The sequence below is a fragment of the Sus scrofa genome, chromosome 13 (assembly GCF_054392235.1).
Source record: "Sus scrofa isolate SSC_HxYL_T2T_F1_AM1 chromosome 13, Sscrofa_HxYL_maternal_Yorkshire_Landrace_v2.0, whole genome shotgun sequence".
In the NCBI taxonomy this organism is placed as follows: Eukaryota; Metazoa; Chordata; class Mammalia; order Artiodactyla; family Suidae; genus Sus; species Sus scrofa.
Genome location: NC_139395.1, coordinates 184,171,196 through 184,191,092, shown reverse-complemented (window position 1 = coordinate 184,191,092; position 19,897 = coordinate 184,171,196). Strand labels below are relative to the sequence as shown.

Below are 19,897 nucleotides of genomic sequence, written 5' to 3'. Positions count from 1 at the left end.
CAGGAAAAGAACCTGGGACTGGAGGGAGAGGTGGATGACTTTGGAATGTAGATTCTGGGGATATAATCGCTGACTCGATTGCTCTTTTTTAGCCTCCATTGTTTGTAATTTTGTGAACACAGAACTATTAATACTATTAATATGAATAGTCTGTTCCAAAAACCAAGCTCAAACTTTTAACACCATGACCTTCAGAACTAGTGAATTCCAGAGAGGAGCTGAGTGCTCTGAGAAGAAATATTTCTCTTCTAATTTTTTTTTTTTTGTAAATCTGTTGAATATAACCCTTAGTCTCTTAAGATTGATGCTTCAAAATAGAGAGAGAGGGAGAGAAACTGAAAGGAAGGAGGAACAGGAGGATGAGGAAGAGAGGAAGGAAGGGAGAGAGGAAGAAAGGGAGGAAAATAAAAGGCAAAGGAAGGGAAGAGAAATCGATTCTTTTAAAATGTGTTCTCTAATTTTTTTCAAAGACCATGATTATATTTCAGAAAAATAGTTTGTTTTATAAATCATAAATAAGACCTAACAAAAAAGGGAAAGGTGGAAAAATTATTGAAACATAATATTTCTGAATTCTGTTGGACATTACACATTACTGATAGAGAGCACAGAGACATGTAAGATTGAAAAAATGTGCTTAAATCTTTGTAAACACAAGGTACAAGAGATTCCAGTTCAAAGAAACAGAAGACTAGCTGAAGAAATGGGAGAAAAGCTCTGAGACCTCTCTCAGGTAGTCATACCAGTTTCTGCAGGAATGCAGGAATTCTTGCTAAACTGTGAGTTCTATAAACATGGGGCAAAACTTAATGTTCCAGGTAAGAGAAAATATTCCCAAGTATTTAAAACATCCCCCATTTTTAAAATATCTTTATTTATTAGCATTTCTTTTCTTTAGGAAAATGAGGAACTCGCCCGGCTCACCTGTATCAAACCCCACACTTGGCACTAAGTCCACGGTTCCGTGAAAGGCTCCGGCCCACGCTGAGGTAGCAGTGGTGACTGTAGTTGGATCTGTCTTTGTGATGTCACACTGGGGAGCAGGAATCCTGGCCGCACGCACAGATGGCATCAGCAGGGGCCCATAGGCTGGATCCAGGGCAGAGCCAGCAGAAGGGTGGTGGTGATGGTGGTGGTGGTGGTGGTGGCGGTGGTGCATGTGGGGATGGTGATGTCGCAGGTACATGTCATGCACGTGGCTGTAGGACGGGCTCACCTGAGATGCCAGAGGGTAGTGCCAAGACTCAGATGCAGGAGGGGGAGGGGCAGGGCCAGTCTGATGTAGGCCATGTCCTGGCCAGGGGCCCGGGTCGCCGGCAGTAAATGTGCCAGGGGGTGCAGTGACCTGGAAATCAGGATGAACGCCCCCCAAACAGGGGGCAGGTGGAGGCTGGTAAGAGCCGGTCCAAAAGGAAGTCGGGAAACTACTCCGCTGGCTTGAGAGAGCTGAGCTGTCTGAGAAGACAGAAGAAATTACATTATTTACATGAGATTCAGTTCTGGGATAGACATGCCTCTACTTGTCCAATATTTCACAAACAGGCTAATTAGTATGCACTCTTTTTCCCCTAACACAGAGGTGAATCGCTAACCAGGTAAGCCTCTGGGCTCCTGCGCCAAGTCAATATGCAGGGGTCCGGGTGCTGAGTGAATCCCCCACTTTGCTTGCTTAACTTCAGCCAGCATAGTCTAGGCTGAGGTTTGCAAGTCAGGTATTGGAAAATTTCCTCCTACGTGTCTTGCTGCCATCCGGTCTGAGCAGAGGTCACAGGAACATGTCTCAGGTAAAAAGATGCTTATGCCATAGACTTGATTCAGGTAGGTGGGAACTGATGTAGGTGGGAAATGATCTTCTAAAGGAAAATTAAATTTTCACCCAAACTGAACATTTTAATGCCAAATGTCACAAATGCAAGTAAAATCACACTTAATAATGCTCACCAACACTCATTTTCCATCAAGAAGGGAGAGTATATTCCAAGTGTATTTTTGCTATAGAGGTCTGGGAGTTTCTAAACTGGAACTTAATGTCAGTGACCAGTGAAAAGCCCAATACTATGTCAGGGGCTTTTCATGGATAATTGAACCGGCCCTGTGAGGTAGTTATTGGTATTTCCTCCATTTTAGAGATGTGGAAATTGAGGCAGGGAAGAAGACTAAGATTTCACAGCTGGAAAGTGGGACACAGGGCTTTGAAGACAGGTAGCCCACCTAGATGGATGGCATGCATGCATCATGACTGTCATAAGACTTGCAACTATATTTGCAACCATAACCTGAACATCTAGAATCTGGTGAAGATTCTTTGGAAATCATGAAAGGAAGAGACTCAAGTAAGGGTAATGGATTTGAGGAGGTATTTAGGGAAGTGGACATGATATCAACAAATACCACTTGGAGATAAATAAGCAAGAGAGGGAGCTGTCCACAAGTTTGCTTCAATTCAATTTCTTCACTCAATCATCATAACATATTTATAGATGACCTACTATGTGTGAAACATAGGGGCAAACAGGGATGACTGGACAGATGTCACCTTTAATCACAATCTGGCCAGGGACAGATAAGGAAATGGACATTGCCAATATGACTTGGTTGGTGCCTTCAGAAGGGTAAACATAGAGTGAGGGCACCAAAGCTGCCTAAAAAAGTAATAGCTAAATTGAAAGGGTGAGTAGGGCTAGTCTTTTAGAGAGGTAGGGTAGTGTGTTTTAGGTTAATGAAAAAAATATATATATGTGAAAAGAGGCCAAAAATATGTATACACACACAAAGTAGCATGTGAGGGACAAAAACAGAGTTCAGTTGGCCGAGGCTATAAATAGAGGTTCAAAAAGGATCCAGATGGGTATGGCCTTGCCAGCTGGGCACTAAATGTGGGCACCAACCCAAGGAGGTCCAGTGAATTTAGAAGGGTTTCAACCTAGAGAATGATAGAGTCAGACCTGTATTTAGAAAGATGGATACCTCCAGCCCAGCAATAGCCTGTTGCCTCCAGGGCCTAGTAACTGAGCAAGCCCTGGCCTGGGAGTCTGAAGAGCTCAGCCAGGGAATTACACTCAGCGATTACCTTATCTCATTATAGATCCTAAAAAGATGTTGACTTCTCTGTGGCTCAGTGTCTTCCAATCAAATAGGAGGTATTTGAGCTTGCTTAATGCCAAATGTTCTCTGGCCCCATACTACTAAGCATTCTGTGATGTGTCCTATGGATTATTTCTATCTATAGATAAAGACAATGTTGCTTAGCGCATTAGTCAGAGTTGTATAGTACAATGGTATATGTCTACTGAGTTCCACATAAAAGAATCTTGCTAGATGAAGGATACCCTAGGACGTGCTGGGAAATAAAAGTACTCAGAAGTCTGACATGTCCGTATTCTCACTTCATCAACTTCCAGGACATGGTTTTCTTGCCTCAGGGAAAGCTTAGATCACTTGACTTAACCCCCACACATGTAATTTGACTAATGTAATTAGGATATCACAGTGGTGTTCAAAATTTCCTTTCTCTAGCTTTCCTAAAGGCTGCAGCGCTAGCACTACAAACTCTTCTACTCTCTCCCCATCAGCAGAACTCTCACCTAACCCATTCGTCCTATAGATAGATGGCTTTTCAGTGTCTTGCATTCAAGTCTCTCCCCTCTTCTCCTCCCCCATCCAATCTCATGGATCTCAAAAATCTAGGTGATGATGTTCTTCGTGAGGCAAAGGATGGAAGCATGTACCATTCTTCAAAACTTCGGATAGTCCCGGTAAACTTTTAATTGAATGACTGTTTTGTTACAATCACAGTCTACCAGAAAATAGCACTTAAAGTCAAACTGACTGGCACTAAGGCAAATATGTATTATTTAAGAATTGACTTCCTTTGACATACAAAATATGGCTGCTAATGATGAAGGAAAATTGTGTAAGCTGTAGGAAGAAAATTTAATTTGCCTTAAACTGTGGCCACTTTTAGAATATTTCTATCACAGTCCCAAGTGAAAGCTGTCAATGTTTAAAGTTTAAAACTCACATAAGGAGTTTATGGAGGCTTCTTATATTACACAGTGCAGCTTTACCACCACCAACCTGCCACTTTGCTCTCACAGATCCAGTCTTTGGTACCAAACCCTTCATTCTGCTCATAACTTTATCTCTGGTGCAGCCAGAATCCCATTCTGAAAATAGCTGAGCTCAACCCACAGGTGTGTGCCAGAGATACAGAGTTCTCCTTATTAATATCCCCCATTAAAATGTCAAAAGTACAGAGAATATGTCATTTTCCTAAATGCTTTCCTTTTATTTCTTTTCATTTGTATGTCCACAGACCTAATTTTATTTTACAGATGCTGACACATATGAGATATACATGCACGAATGTGGATAATGAAAAAATTCCTTACCAAAAATATTATCCTATTTATGAAGTATTATATTTTGATTAGTGTACATATTATCATTGGAAGTAGAAATCTATTCTAAAAAATGCACCCCATAGAGGGAGGCTAAACAAAGCTTTAAAATGCTCTAGGGAAAAATAAAATTAGAGGTGAATTATTTTCCCCAGTCAGTTTGTCTCCCAAGATTAATATCAAGTTTGTAGAGATCTATGCAGCTCTTTTCCAAAATAATGTTGCCTTCTATAAGTAAATGAAAAGATACTGAATAGAAAATATGTTTATGGACAAGTCTACACTTAAAAACCACTCTTTGGTATCTTGATTGTTAAAAAAGAAATTCTTGATACAAAGAAACAGATGATAGTCTTTGTTTCATGCCTGAGAATCAGTGTGCTTATTTCATATGTATGTAAATTTTTTTCATTACATGACTCTTTGCTTACAAGTATTTAATCACAGCCACATTTTTTGGATGAAAAGGCTTATGAAAAACTGCCCATGCTATTTCCATGCAATATTACTTTTCAGCAATTCAGGACTGTGATATTAACACTCCATGGTGACTTTGGGCTCAATGATACTGGATATTTGGATGATGTTAACACTGAGTCTAATGCGTAGAAAAATTCTAAATATACTTTGGTTCAGTTTGCATTTCAGTTTAAAAAATATTACACATACATACACACCCTATTTCGAAACGGCAAGAAAAAAAAATTGTCCAATACAACCCACCCAAGCCTACCCAGTAATCTCACTGGCTTGATTTATAGCAGAACTGTGTCTTAGAGACATAAGAGCTTAACACAGAACATCAGTGGTTCTTTATTAGCTGGGACACTTTTTACATTAACCTTAATTGTCTCTGGAAAAAAAAAAAAAAACCTAAGAGCAAACAATTTATGCAAGAGAATTCAACACATAATTTTAAAAATTAAATATTGTATTACATAATTTTGAAAAAATATATATTAGAAGGAAAAATGGGACTGTAAAATATTGTCGAACCTCTACCTTAAGTCATCTTTAAAATATCCAGAAAACACATTCTTAAAGTAAATATTTACTTAAAACATCAATATTTACCTTTTTTTAAACATCACTGAGGAAAAAAAAAAAAATGCTACTCCATTCTCAACCTAGAGGGCCCTTGCTATAATTTTAATTCTTTTCCTCTTGGTCTGCTTCTCATAAAAATAAATCGTTGGGTCAGAGGTGAAATGATATGTGTTCCAGTGTTTTCTGTCACTCAGGAATTAAGCATTACCATTATGTCCAAAGATTGCCCTCCAGTTATTTTGTTCTAGAGTTGCTCAAAATGGGCCTCGTGACTCTAAAATGAGTTTCAAGGGGTGATGTCAGTTGCCCATACTCCTTGGAGGCAGGACAATGAGATAAACCAGGCCTCAATCTCCTAAACTTCCCAGCAGTGATTGCCTCCTGGAGATGCAGCCCAACCCTCTCCTTCCCAGTCTCAGCCAGCCTGAGAGACAGGACCTCCTTTTCCTTCCTCCTCTCCACAATCTAAGTTTATTGCTAGGTCCTTCTTATAAAAATGAGTTGCTCCAAGCAGACTCTATGTGGATCAATCAAGCAGTAAATACTTGTTTAGCAACTACAAGAAAAAAAAATCACACTTACCATTCAGCATAGTTTATCAGTAAGTGACATAATTGGCTATGTCTTGACTTTATTCCCTTTTCTTGCAGACATAGACACACACACACACTTTCTGTAATAATATTTGGGCACTGACATCACTGAATAGACATTCAGCGTTTGAAGTCAATGCTTGTATTTGGATGGGATAAGGTGACAATCAAGTTCATTAGGTTTTCTTAACTGAGAAGCCTGATTCAGTTCCTGTTAGGAGATACAGGAGAAGAGGTAGTTGATGTGATGTGTGCCAAATAAAATACAAATAAGTCCTGTCAGTTTTTTGCCTAACAGCTGCAAAACACCTAAAGAGGACTTTCCTAATCCCATCAAGATAAAAACTCAAAGTGTGACCACTATTCCATCATTAGCTGGCCATGCTATCATTTGCCTGAAGATTTACTGTGGAAATATATTCTGAAATCAGACATAATTCAGTTTTAAATTCCTTTGAAGCACTACAGCACTTGTGTAGCACTGTAAAAAGCTCAGGCCATAAATTAGACCCTTTAATTTAATACAGCTGGTCAGCAGCCCCTCATAAAGTATTACTGCCATGGCCATCAACATTGTCAATAGCCTTGAGTACCTATTATGTCCAAGACACCGTGTTTTTGCCAGGAATACAAACTTACAGAAAACAATGTTTCTGAATAAAGATCCAGTGTTGGTTTTCTATGTGCCAAATGAGTGGAAACCTACTTAAGGAAGAGAGAAAAAGCATCTGACTTTTGGTTAACACCTGTATAGAGCCCTATGCCAAATTATCCATATATGTTATCAATAAATCTCTACAATAACCCTAAACATGGCTATCAATAAACCCATACTGAAGTTAAACTCAGAGAGACTTTAAGAATTAATCCAAGATCACATATCAACCAAGCAGTAATAAGGTCCAAACTTGAACACAAAACAAACATAATCCAACCAAAGACTGCAGTATGCAAACCTGTGTTGATTTGACAATTAATGCAATATTCCCAGCAAATCTCTTCACTAGACACGGGGATTTCAATTTATTATACTTCTTATTAACATATTTTCTAAATCCTTAATTAACATTTTGTGAATATCCTATGAATTTTACCCAAGTTATGTATACTTAACTAAAAACACTAAGTCCCAACTAGAAACAACTATGGCAAGGTTTTATCCACAGGGGAAAAGTAAAAAATACATCTGACATCACAAAACTTCATAGAGAAAAAATTTTCAACACTTAATCCCCTTATTTTAAAAATAAGAAAACTTTACCCAAAGATTTCATAGAACTTATCACTAATAAATTCTCTAGTAAGGACTTTTTGGTTTGTTTTCTAATCCTGGGTATATGTTATGTATTTGGTTCATTTAATTTAAACAATCACTCAATTCATATTCCATATTTTTATATAGAAATGCATTATTCTGAATACTGGAGAAAATTATATAACTAGATAGATTATATCTAGTCTTAGTGGAAAAGGGAGAGATGGAAATTGCAGAGTGTGCTATGTTTGCCTGAGCTACCCTGATAAATTAAAATGACCTACAAAGTTCTAAAAATTCTGGCCTCTACCTATGCCTCTTCTTTTCACTCCACTCATATCAGCTTCCTGTTGAATATTCAAGTTCAGTCGTGTCTTAGGGTTTTTTGCACTGGCTGTTCCCTCTGCCTTGAATAATTTCCCCCTAGATATCTGTGTTATGAGAAGCACTCTTGATTTCCTCTGGTCTGTGCTCAAATGGAATAGTCCTAAACCATCTATTCTCACCCTGTGTGAAACAATACTTTGTATTTCATTTTGTATGTATTGCCTGTCTCTTCCACTAGAAAGCTCCATGAGTGTGGAAGCTTAGACTCTCTCATTTATGATATATTTCCACTAACTGAAACATAGAAGGACCTTAACAAATATTTGATGCATAAGTCAATGAATGAAACAGGAGATAGATTTGAAGGCTAAACTTTATAATGCCAAGAAAATGCTAACAATAGTTAATAAAACATTACCGTTTATCCACACACTCTATACTGAAATTCAATGTCTGTCCAAAAGTCTTCTATATTTATTAATGCAAATCACACCAAAAAAAAGAAAAAAAAAAACACTGAATTATAGAGTTTTTGCAAATACAAAACAACAACACCTCACTTAAAACTATTCTGGCAATGATTTTTTTTTTTTTCGCTTTTTAGGACTGAACGTGAGACAGTATATGGATGTTCCCAGGGAGGCTAGAGGTCAAATCAGAGCTATAGCTGCTGGCCTACACCAAGCCACAGCAACAGGAGATCTAAGCCGCATCTGTGACCTACACCACAGCTCAGGGCAACACTGGATCCTTAACCCACTGAACAAGGTCAGGGATCAAACCCGCATCCTCACAGATTCCAGTCAGATTCATTACTGCTGAGGCATGACAAGAACTCCTGCAATGATACTTTGGATATTGACTCTCACATCTAGCTATAATTTTGGACTTTCATTCCTATATTACAAGTTGAGTGACTAGTGGGTTGCATGTGTCAGTATGCTAAAAGAATTAGGCATTGCATTCATTACTCTCCTGGGATTGATTATCCTGATAGGATTCATTATTGACATATAAAACTAATTTTTAAAGCCAGCTAATTCACTAAAGATTTCTTATTTTCATCCTCCACCAGTTATTAAGTATTCACCATGTGCTATCAAATAGAACATTGGTTGGTTCCATCAGGATCTTGGGCTTCCAAGGACTAAGTTCTCAGTTCTTATGGGAAGCTCATAATTACTCATCAAATAAGCAGTATGCTTTCCCATTCACCTCGATCAAGGTCTGGGTCATTTGAGTACGGATTCCACCTTCCTCTTTACAGTCACAGTGTTCATGTTATTTATATTTAATATAAGGAAGGAGAAAAGAAGGGAAGGGAGGGTAGGACAGAGAAGGAAAGAAAGGCAGACAGGCAAGTAGGCAAAAAAAAACTATCCTTTTGATGCTACAAGGGAACCAACTGCTCATCACCTCTCACCTGCCTCCTGCCTCTGACCACAGATGACCTACCACACGGGATAGCCTTTCCTCATCATAGGATCACCTAGGGGCACTTGTTGCAGTGTGATTTCTAGAGTGCCCCTCTGGAGCCTCTGTCTGATTCAATAGGTCCAAATTAGGGGGCTGAAATAGATGATTTTAACAGCACTATCAATGACAATCAGATTTGAGCCCGCCTCTGAATCTCTGGGAGGGCAAGTAAAAACACAGGTTACTCTACCCCAAAGGTTCTGATTTGGTAGTTCTGGGGCTTGGCCTGAAGAATTTGCATCTCTAACAAACTCACATGTGAGGCCTACATTCCTGGTCCTGGAAACCACACTTTGGGAAACATTTTACCAGATGCTTCTCATAACCGGATGAGTTCTAAAGAAACGTTCATAACACACTTCTCTAAAACTACCAATGGAATGATGCATTCTTTTTTTCTCTAATGTTGTAATTATCCCAATTGTCACCCGATCATTTTCTGTGAGTCAGAAATCAGATTCAAACACACCTCTGTGACCTTTGTATAGAGGGAAATAAAGGAGAGGAAGCCCAACCTACTGCTTTGCTTTACTGAGGTTAAAAAAAAAAAAAAAAAAATTAGCCTAAGTCAGGCAGATACAGTCAATCATGTCTGGGTTGTATGCTACAAAGAGTTAACACCACAACAAAGCAGGACAGAGAAAGCTCTCAAGAGAACACAGAAGGCTTTCAAAGTCTGTATTCCTGGGTCAGACTCAGATCACTGCTATGTCACCACGTAGCACCTAGTGGAATGAGCAAGAGCTAATTTTTAAAAGCTGATCCAGGCACGCCTATTATTTAGAGATCCAAATTGGGCCATCGGGGCTTAAGGAATGGTGCTTCGCAGCTCAAGCCTGCCACTATAAACTCAGGCTGGTTGCATCACTACTTTCCATGAGGAATTTAAGGGGTGTGACTGCATCCTTTCCAACCCTGCATTCCACATGTGACAAAACTGATCCAGCTGTTTGTCTGAAAGAAATTCCTCGCTGTCCTTAAAAATTAAAAAGCAAGTGGATATCCGTCCTCCAGGGGCAAGTCTCCAGCTGGAACCTGGTACAGGCGGTTGCGAAACAGAGTCAGTGCCCTGGAGAGCATCTGCTTTGGAATTCTTACCTCGCCATAAGGGGGTTAGCCCCATCTTGCTTTTTGAAATGGCAGATTCTGGATGGAGGGTGCTGGCTTGGCCCAAAGCTCTTGAGAAGTGTTCATCCACTACTGACCCAATGTCTCCCTGGAAATAAGTGAAAAGGACACAGCGAGAGTTAAGGTACTCCATCTCGGCAGGCTGGTCTTTCTCCTCCTCCTCCTCCTCCTCATCCTCCTCCTCCTCCTCCTCTTGTTTGCTGGGAAGGGTGACTTCCAGAGAGTCCTGCATCTTGCTGTATACCGCTAACTTCTTCTGGGATGGAATAAACAAAACACAGTATCAAAGACAGTCTGTAAAAAAGCATCAACTAGTTAACTTTTCACTTTAAAAATTCTATATATTAACATATGTTTGCAAATGGATTCTCCTTTGCTTTACTCCATCTCCCCTTCCCCAAACCAGTCTTCTCCTCCCCACTCTGAAAAAAATATGTTATTTCATATTTGGTGGCCAAAAAAAAAAAAAAAAACATCCAATGGTTTATTTTCAGACTGTGAAAGGTAGGTTTGTTTTCTTCTTCATCTAGATATACCAAAACGAGAATGACTTTAAAAATAAACAAGTCACAGAGTCCTTCCATTTTTGTTCTCATTTTCTATTTTAAAGATTTAATGTATAGCAATATTATAGTTTGGGCCTGGGGGAAATGGAGAGGGGAGACCTAACTGTCTGGGGGAGGGGTGGAGAAGAAAAGAGCTTTTCATAAATGAAATACACTAAAATAAAAACAGGAATGTAGCATCTTATAAAAGGATTTGGCAGATGTGCTGAACTCATTTCTCAAAAATCAAACTAAAATGACAAAATAAGTCTGTGGGAAGATCCATTTTGCATGGAACATATTTTTCAGATGTTCCACTTACCACCATTATCATAAAAGGGGGAAAAATGGGTATTATGTTGACTAACTGAAAATAAGACAAGATACTCTCAATGGCCAGTGTGGCTTTCAAATTAAAAAGTTTTGATAATTTAATAATATTCAAAACATATGTTCATAGCTTTAGTAGTAGTTTATATATTATGACTTATACTCATATTTATTACCCTATTTAATCTCTACAATTCTATAACATGATTAGTATTACTATATATATTTTAAAGATGAAGAAACCTAAGGCACAGAGAAGTGGTGAACCCAGAACGCATAATAAAAACATGCAGATGCACATATGTGTGTGCATGTATGTGTTGAAAGAGGGCAGGGAGGGATATCTAACACGGAAAAAAGAATCACCAAAATGTTTTTTTTTTTTTTTTTCTCGGTGGTATGCCTGAAGTTATTTTCTTATTTCTACTTTTCAGTATTTCCAAATATTTTTTCATTGAGAACATATCATGTTCATAATCAACAACTTCTATATAAATTATATTTAAGAAGATAACCTGAAAATTATAAAACATTATCTTAATGACAAAATGAGCATCCTATCATCTGCATCCCTAAAAAACCTAACGTTTTGTGGTACCGTTTTTCTGTTTTCCAAAAATCTGCATGCTGGAAAATGAATGCAAGTAGAAAAAAATAAATCATTCTAGAATATTCAGTAAGCACATAGTTTTGCAAGCAGTATCAAAACACATAACCCAGGCCCTTGATGTTTCTAATGGTAATTATTAGCTCCAAATTCTATAGCTCCAAATTATAAATGCACCATTCAATAAACTGAACTCTTTCCCCCAGCAATGAGTATGTTGTTCTAGTGTGACATGGGCTCCGAAATGTTTGGGCCTATTGCGAGCTGTTTATTATTATTAAAGGCTAATAATATATCTATAGATACGTTTTACTTAAATATTTGTCAATATGGTTATCACTTCTTGATGAATAGATAATTCATGCCCTTTGAGTGCATATGCTATGATGATGAATAGGTGATGGTAAGGACTAAGTGGTTATAAAATTCTTAGAATTTGTTTGGCACAGATTTGAACAAGTTTATATTTATCTTCAATAGTAAAAACACCACATTAACATAGGTTATGTATAAAATGAGGGGACTGAACTAACCAGCCTCTAAAGTTACTCCTGGCTTTAAATTCCATCATAAAACTAAATGAATTTTACAATTTATTAGTCAAATCACAGCACTCTTCTCCGTGCATGTGTGTTTACTGAAGTTATACCATTTTAAGCAAATATGCACACTCTGCCGAATAATCAGGCATATAAGAAAGAAGCATCATTTTTATATAGGAAGAAAATTAAAATTGATCTACAGAGTGGCTTCACTGCACAAGTGTTCAGTATTATCTGTTAAAATTATTTCTTTTTTCAGTTAAACGTCCAGCACAGCATCAATCTGTGAGAGTCGGGCTTTGCATTTACTTGTTTCATTACTTTAATTTTAACATTTTATTCCTTAAATAAAAGAGCCCTGGCTATGTTAATAATCCAAAGAAAGACAATGTTTTATTTTATCCCAATTAGCACTTAATTTTTAGATAAAATAAAATTATAAATATGTGAAAAATTTGAAAACTGCAAATCAAATACAAATACAGCCTACATTTGCATGCAAATGCAGCATAGTACTATGATCAATAATGATAGTAATAAAATATCTTAATTTTTACGTTGATGGCAGTGGAATTTAAACTACAGATTCTCTTTTTTTTTTCAGGCTGCACCCACAGCAAATGGAAGTCCTCTGGCCAGGGATCGAATCCAAGCTATAGCTGCAACCTATGCCACAGCTATGGCAAACTGGATCTTTAATCCTGCACTAGGCCAGGATTGAACCCACGTCACCCCAGAGACAACACTAGATCCTTAACCAGCTGCACCATAATGGGAACTCCTAAACTACAGATTTTCAATCTACTTAAGATTACACAGTTTTCTAAATGTTCTATAATTCACGTTATTCTTTTTTGACCATTTGTTGAATGATTGGATACAAATAAAGTAAAAGTTACACATTTTTCACTATGAAACTGGAAAAAAGTAAGCAAAATCTCCCCTTGTATCAAAATACCTTTCATCAGTCTATTTTTAAATATCAATTCTTCTCTCCATGAATGCACTGATTATAATCTTTATATTTCTTATATATGTAATATAGATCTATTATATACATGTTTTTATATAAGTATATATTGAAATATTCCTTTTTGATACATAAACACCTGTGGTACTATAAAAATATCTATATTGACCCCTCTATTTAAATACAATTTTCTTGGAATTGTCATAAAATATACTTATTTTTTTTCCCCCTCTCTCTTAGCTCTTTAAGGCTGGTCTTCCATTAATTAAGTAAATTTACTTAGAGACTATCAAACAAAAAAATAAAAAAGGAGTCTCTGATATATCTACAATGGACAGGACATAAGGCATATTTATCATTCCCTCTTGTACTTTTTTCAGATAAAGTTGAGTCAATTTTCACAAATTTTAATGAACGAATTTAAATATTTATGTTTATACTACATAGGCTCGTTTATGTCCTCACCATCATCACAGACTAAAATAAGAATCCTAAAGAATCCAAATAGTCTGATACCTTCCTAAAATGCCAACTCTGAATTTATACACATTTTTTAAAACGTCAAATGTGAGAATGAAGAAAACAGAATCACAGAATTTAAACAGCAATTGATTCATATACTGACATTCACACCACCCTAATATTCTTCCCCACAGACTCTTAGGCCTCAACTATTTTCTGTTATCTGTGGTTTGGTGACTGTAAATTCTTTGCTTTTTTAAAAAAACTAAGTATATTCTGTACACTATTGCCATATTCTATATTCACTTAATGATGGCTCCTTGGAATGGAACTTCCCTAGTGTTATGGTGTTATTCTTGAACATAATATATAAAATACAACTAAATCTCATTGCAACTAAATCGAAATCATCGGAACCTAGATTTCCTGAATCTAAGCTGAAAGACAACCCAGTTCATATTTTTCTCAAAGTGCACTATCACTTCCTGAAATTAGCCCACTGTCAGAAGTATTCATGCTCTTCTTACTAGACACTTAAGAACTGTTAACAAAAATAAAGTCATCAGAAAGGACTTCAAAGACAAGTTGGTTTAGTGAATGCACCTTAACTATCTCTTTCCCCATTGCAGAGTAATGACAATTTTTCTCAAGGTAAAACATCCCTTGAATGAGATGAAAAATGACGGAGTTAACAGCCAAGAAGTTAAAAACTAACTCACAAAAACGCAAAAGCAGCAGTGTGAAGGAGTCTGCCTAGGCAGTGCGAACCATACCCAACCACCTCAGAGCCTGCCATCAGGCACAACAGAAACAATCCCTTCACAGGAATGTGCAGGGGAAAGGATTTGTCTGACAAGAGAAAGACTTCCACGTCAGGAGCCAAATACCACTAACTCCCCAAGGCTTAAGCCTACAAAATGCCAAATGATTACTGTGCATATGTGGAAACTTATTTCCTAAGGAAACAAAAGTATTTTAATGAATCATTGGATATTTGGAAACAACTTTTTTTTTTTTTTTTTTTTTAATTTGTACCGGCTAGCTTCTCTAAATGCAACAATCCTTTCATCCTGAGAGAGGTGGTCAGAGCCTGTAAGAAAGGACCACTAGCCCAGAGTACAGGCTTCAAAGCTATAAAGGCATAAAGCAGTGTGTTGCTCTTTAATCATATGTATCTGAATTTACCTGAATAACAGATTTTTTAAAATGTATCTCAGAGAGACTTAAAGTTTTAGACCTTAGCCTGTTTGGAGAGGGAGGGATCAAATTGTCAGAATGTTAGTCAAGGATAAGGAAGATAGTTCACCGGCCTTTTATACATTTTATTTCACTAACTCTCACATACACACAAATATTTTGTCCTAATAATTATTTTAATTTGTAAGTACAAAAACCTGAATCACTTGGCTAGGATCACTAACCAGTAAATGGCAGAGATGGGATTAGCACCTATTTCTGCATGACTAAAGCATCTGCCAAGAAAATAGACTGAAGAAAATGAGCCTCTCTCTGTATATTTAGTTTAATGGAATAAACAAATAGAAGCCCACAGGCAGCATGCTATCATATACTAACTAAGGAAAGTCTAAGTTATCTATAACACTTTTAAAAATTAGGGATATTAACATATATCAGAGATAAAGCCATTAAATAATGCAGTGCTCTTCAAAATATATGTATTTCTAGATGAACCAGCCCTTCTATACTTAGATATGTGTTTTCCCCTTGGCAAGTCAGATATATAATACAACTGCCTATGATTTTTCTGGAAATCCTATCTTGAAAATGTGACCAGAGCCAATTTGTAAGACAAAGTCACACCTCGAGATTCTGTGTTTGTTTGCTTTTTCTTGTTGTTTCTCATTTTCTCAACAGTAGGAGGAGTAGACCAAAAATAATATTCGCTATTTTTGAGCATACTTGTCTCTTGGTGATTCTGGTTATTATCAATAAGCAAATCCATCCCCTTGAAAGATGAAAATTTTCCAGTTTTGAGGATGTTCAAAAAAAAATGTGCCACAGGCTGAGAGAGATTTTCAAAATTTGCATTCCCAAAATGTTTTAGGCAATGACCACATCATGAGGGTATGTGTTCTCCCTTAAACTGACTACTCTGAATGAAACAACAGTTTCTGATGTATAAATTTCTGGTATGTTTGTATAATCCTATTATTAGATTTAGGGGATGATTTCACTTTTAAAATTTGTTATTCATTGAACTGTCAATTAATTCCTATTTTATATCAGTCATTATGCAAACACTTGGATGCACAAAACTGAAAGTCACAGCAGTTGAGAGAGGGCTTTAAGGAAAATGGTAAAGAAAGAGAACTTTAAAAGCCCAGACAGGAAGAGAACATAGTAGAAAGAGAACTGTAATCGGTAAGAGGATTTGACCAAAACTAGCCCATGAATCTGGGTAACACACTGAAACTGTAGGCCCTCAGCTTTGTCTTCTGAAAATGAAGAATTTTGACTTGATTATCCCAGAGGTCTCGTCCAACTTTATATCCTAATAGGCAACATGCTGGAGCTCTAGACAAATTCACACTTAATTTTGTTCTTACATTGGCTGCCTCTTCTGAATTTTCAGGACACTGGCCAAAAAAACCCACAGACCATTGAAGACTAATTCATTTGCAGACATAGGTCATCTAGCCCAATTCCTAGGAATTAGTTTGGGTACTTCCTTTATCTCTCTTCATGGTAACGAGAAAGGAGGCATCCTTCGAACCTCACCGCCCCCCACCATCTCCCAAGCACAAGTGTTTTAGCACACTAAAATGTGTACCATTTTTAAGAGGAAAGGACACCTGTTCACATTAAGCCATTCTTCCTTTGTTTTCTTTCCTTTTTTTTTTTTAACTAAAATATAGGACAAGTGAAAAATATTTCAGTTATCCCAGTTCAGACCCTACTTGTAAATTACTGGCATAAATCTGGTATTCACCGAAATATCTATAAACATGGTATTTATGACTTACTTCTAGCAGCAGATGTTTGGGTCTAATGGTCCAGGGCACTCTTAGGGTCTTCCTAAATGAATAGTTAAAGCAGAAAACCAGCTGCTTAAAGAGGTGCTTTTTGAAAGATTCAGTGCAAAAGTTTTGACCAAAATTATTTCCTTCATGTTTCTGCCAAAGTCTGAAATTCAAGTATTAGAGAGTTTTTGTTTCTTCAGTGAAAACCTGTTTCTAGAGATAATACCTTCAACTGTTATCTATTACTAGACATATCCATTTCAAGATTTCTTTTTAAAGTCCCCTGGAAATAGCGCCTGTGGGAATGGGATTCAAGTTAAGTTGCCAGGTTTGAGAAGGATAGTCACTTAACTCTCAAGTTTGCTTTAGGATCTGCCCTGAGCATCATGAGCATAATGTTTTTAGTCTCACTGAAAATTTCCTTTGCATAGAAACATCCAAGACAGAAATGTACATACTGCCAATGGAGTCTCCACAGCATTGCTTTTGTAGCTGCCCAAGAAGGCAATGAACAGGATCATTCTACCTCATTTTCTTTGTTATTAGTCACGTTTGGGTCATCTTCAACTCTCTAAGATGTGAGTGCTAGATGAAGTAGGGACTTCCTCACTTTTAATGAAAATGCCCTCCACTTAAATTTCCAAAGAGCACTAACTTGTCCTGGCATCTGGTTTCCTAGTGAATGTAGCCTCTCTATGTGTGATTTTATGGATTTCAAGTCTGCCCTTACTATTGGTATTGTAATCTCCATTCTGATTGACTGCCAGACGCAACAATCCAGTTTAGTTATTTTAAAGTTTAATTTTCCCTCTGGCTTTGAATTTTCTGGCTGGAAAGTTATTGGAAGCATAAAACTGTGGGGCACGTGAAGCTTCTAAGTCTCTACAGTGAAGTTACTTTATGTAGCATGGAATTAGGGGGGGTGTTCTTTCTCAAAGAAGTCCTGTATGAATTCTTATAAATCCACTTAAGTCCTTGCTTACACTTGCAAGAAAATTAGATCCTCCACCTTTAGTAAGTGGACTGTGTATTGAAACTATTTAGAATATAATTGTGTTCTTTCCTCTTAATAAATCTAAACTTAGGTTGGAATGACAATGATATATGAGATACTTAAAGCTGACTATTAATACTACTTTCTGCATATTATTTTCAAATAAATTAATGTTCATTTGCTAAGTGGATATTATGCTTCATCAACAAAGGAAGCAACATGGATAGCAAAAGTCATTAGCATAATACAAATGCTTGCAAAAAGGCTTTGGAATGCCAAAACTAAAAACTTACACTACCAAGGACTTGGAAAGAATTTCAAGCTCCAAGGCCAAAGAATCTACTGCATATTAATCTTCTTTATCAAAAAGTTGATTTGGAGCACTAAAGACAAAAATAAGCCTATTGTGCAATAGTAAAAAAAGAAATCTTGGGAGACTGAATGATATGGCGGAAAGATGTTACCATGCCAGGGAGCAGGGAATCCAGTGGTGCTAATTTTGTCACCAGTTAGCTTTGAAATCTTGAGTCAGGCATTTCAACCCCATAAACATCCATTTCCCCATTTGTAAGGAAGGGTTTAAGTATGTTTTTCCAGGGTTTTTCCTAACAAACAGAAACTCGGAGAGATTTTATGACCCAACCAAGGTGGCAGAATCCACAGAAAGAGTTTGCAAAAACTTACACACTTATGACTGGAGTTCTGCCTCCCTAGGGCTTTTAATTCCTTTAAGTGAAAGCACACTTGTTAATTCACCCAGGTGTCACCCTTGAAGAGGACAGAGTAAATATGCTCTAACTTATCTGAAACCCAAGGTGTGATTATTAAAAATCCCTATGCACAGAGAATGGGGGATTGTTCTCCTCTTCTTTCACCGCCTCATCAATGGACTACTGAAAGCTTTGCTTTAAATATCTTCCTAATGTTAACATTATGAATATAAGGGGGAAGGAAGATCAGATCTTAGACAACAGATTGTCTGCATTTAAGATGAGAAATCCACAGGGTATGAAGGGAATCTATGATTTCAACTGTTTTCCTTAATTTTTCCTGACATTTATTTTGAATTTTTTTTTCTCTTCTCTCCTACTGTCACTGTTAGAATACGAGTACATTCCTTTCTGCACATGTTTCTGCAGTGTCATCATGCCTTTGAAGCATGTGCTGAGAGACTGAGGCAAGAGTTCTCCTAAGGAGATGGTAGGGACTGACACGTTAAGGCTACAAAGAGATGGTGGGCACAGGGACCAGAGGCTTCACATACCTCAGCAAAGCCTGGCTTTATAAAGCACACTGTGCAATTTATGCCGAGCCATGCAATTTCTAGGAATTAATGTCAGGGTCTATAAAATTGACTCCTCATATACATTTATATTTTACTTTGATTCCCTTAGCCTACTATATGCCTAAGTAACACATGACAGTGCAGCCTGATGTATAAGCTGTTTTCAAGGCACAAATCTAATACCTACAACGTATAACATGTTCAATTAAAAACTGAAACAGTATTTCCAGTGTACATTGTGCTTTCAGAGGAAAAGCTAAGAGTACATGTGCCTGGTATATGAAGTTCCACCATTTCAAAAAGAATCCCTATTATATAATCATACATTAAGAGGAAAATACACCTATGTGTTTAAAATCTATCATAATAAACCATTATGACATAATAATTTACAAGGCTTTCAGAGATGTATGGATTTGAGAAAAAAATCAGTTCAAAGCTATACTGCAGTAATTGAAAATACAGAAGTGATACAAAACTTTAATGCTCTCTTTTCTAACATTTTATAAATGACCATTAAACTTTCTAACATTTGTATTTCTTGTTCTCAACAAGTCAATTTAGCAAATGCAGTAGGACTTGTAGACCTTATTTTTGTCTCCCAGGCAAGATGCTATTAGGGGTCACTTCCCATGTACGGAGAAAACAATCTTCATGGATAATAATGATAAAACCTTATGGAATGCAAAAACAACCAAAATATGTATTCTCAGATGACTACGTTGGGGCCAAGTCAATATTAGTCCCACTTCACCCACGCACCGCATAGTCTAAAAATGCTGTCAGCCTGATAAGAATTTCCTGATTTATTCCTTTTTCCAATAGAAAATATAGGTCATCAAAATAAACTCCTGACAGTAAAAGAACAGTAGTTACACTACTGTCTTTTTATTTTGCTAGCCAGTTATAGACAAATAGTTTTCTTACTTGAAAAAAGAATAATCTGGAACAAGCC

At 37.1% G+C, this 19,897-nt stretch overlaps 1 protein-coding gene across 12 annotated transcripts in view; it reads right to left on the bottom strand.

Annotated features, from left to right (window-relative positions):
* Positions 1 to 19,897, bottom strand: part of VGLL3 (vestigial like family member 3) — a 50,002-nt gene that overhangs the window by 27,262 nt on the left and 2,843 nt on the right. For 4 of the 12 annotated variants that reach the window (XM_013990172.3, XM_084986683.1, XM_084986684.1 and 1 more), the window contains exons 2-3: positions 10,197 to 10,479; positions 925 to 1,455 (exon numbers count right to left, since the gene is read on the bottom strand). In XM_013990172.3, the coding sequence (XP_013845626.1) occupies positions 925 to 1,455; positions 10,197 to 10,479 (814 nt within the window). 12 annotated transcript variants of the gene reach the window in all.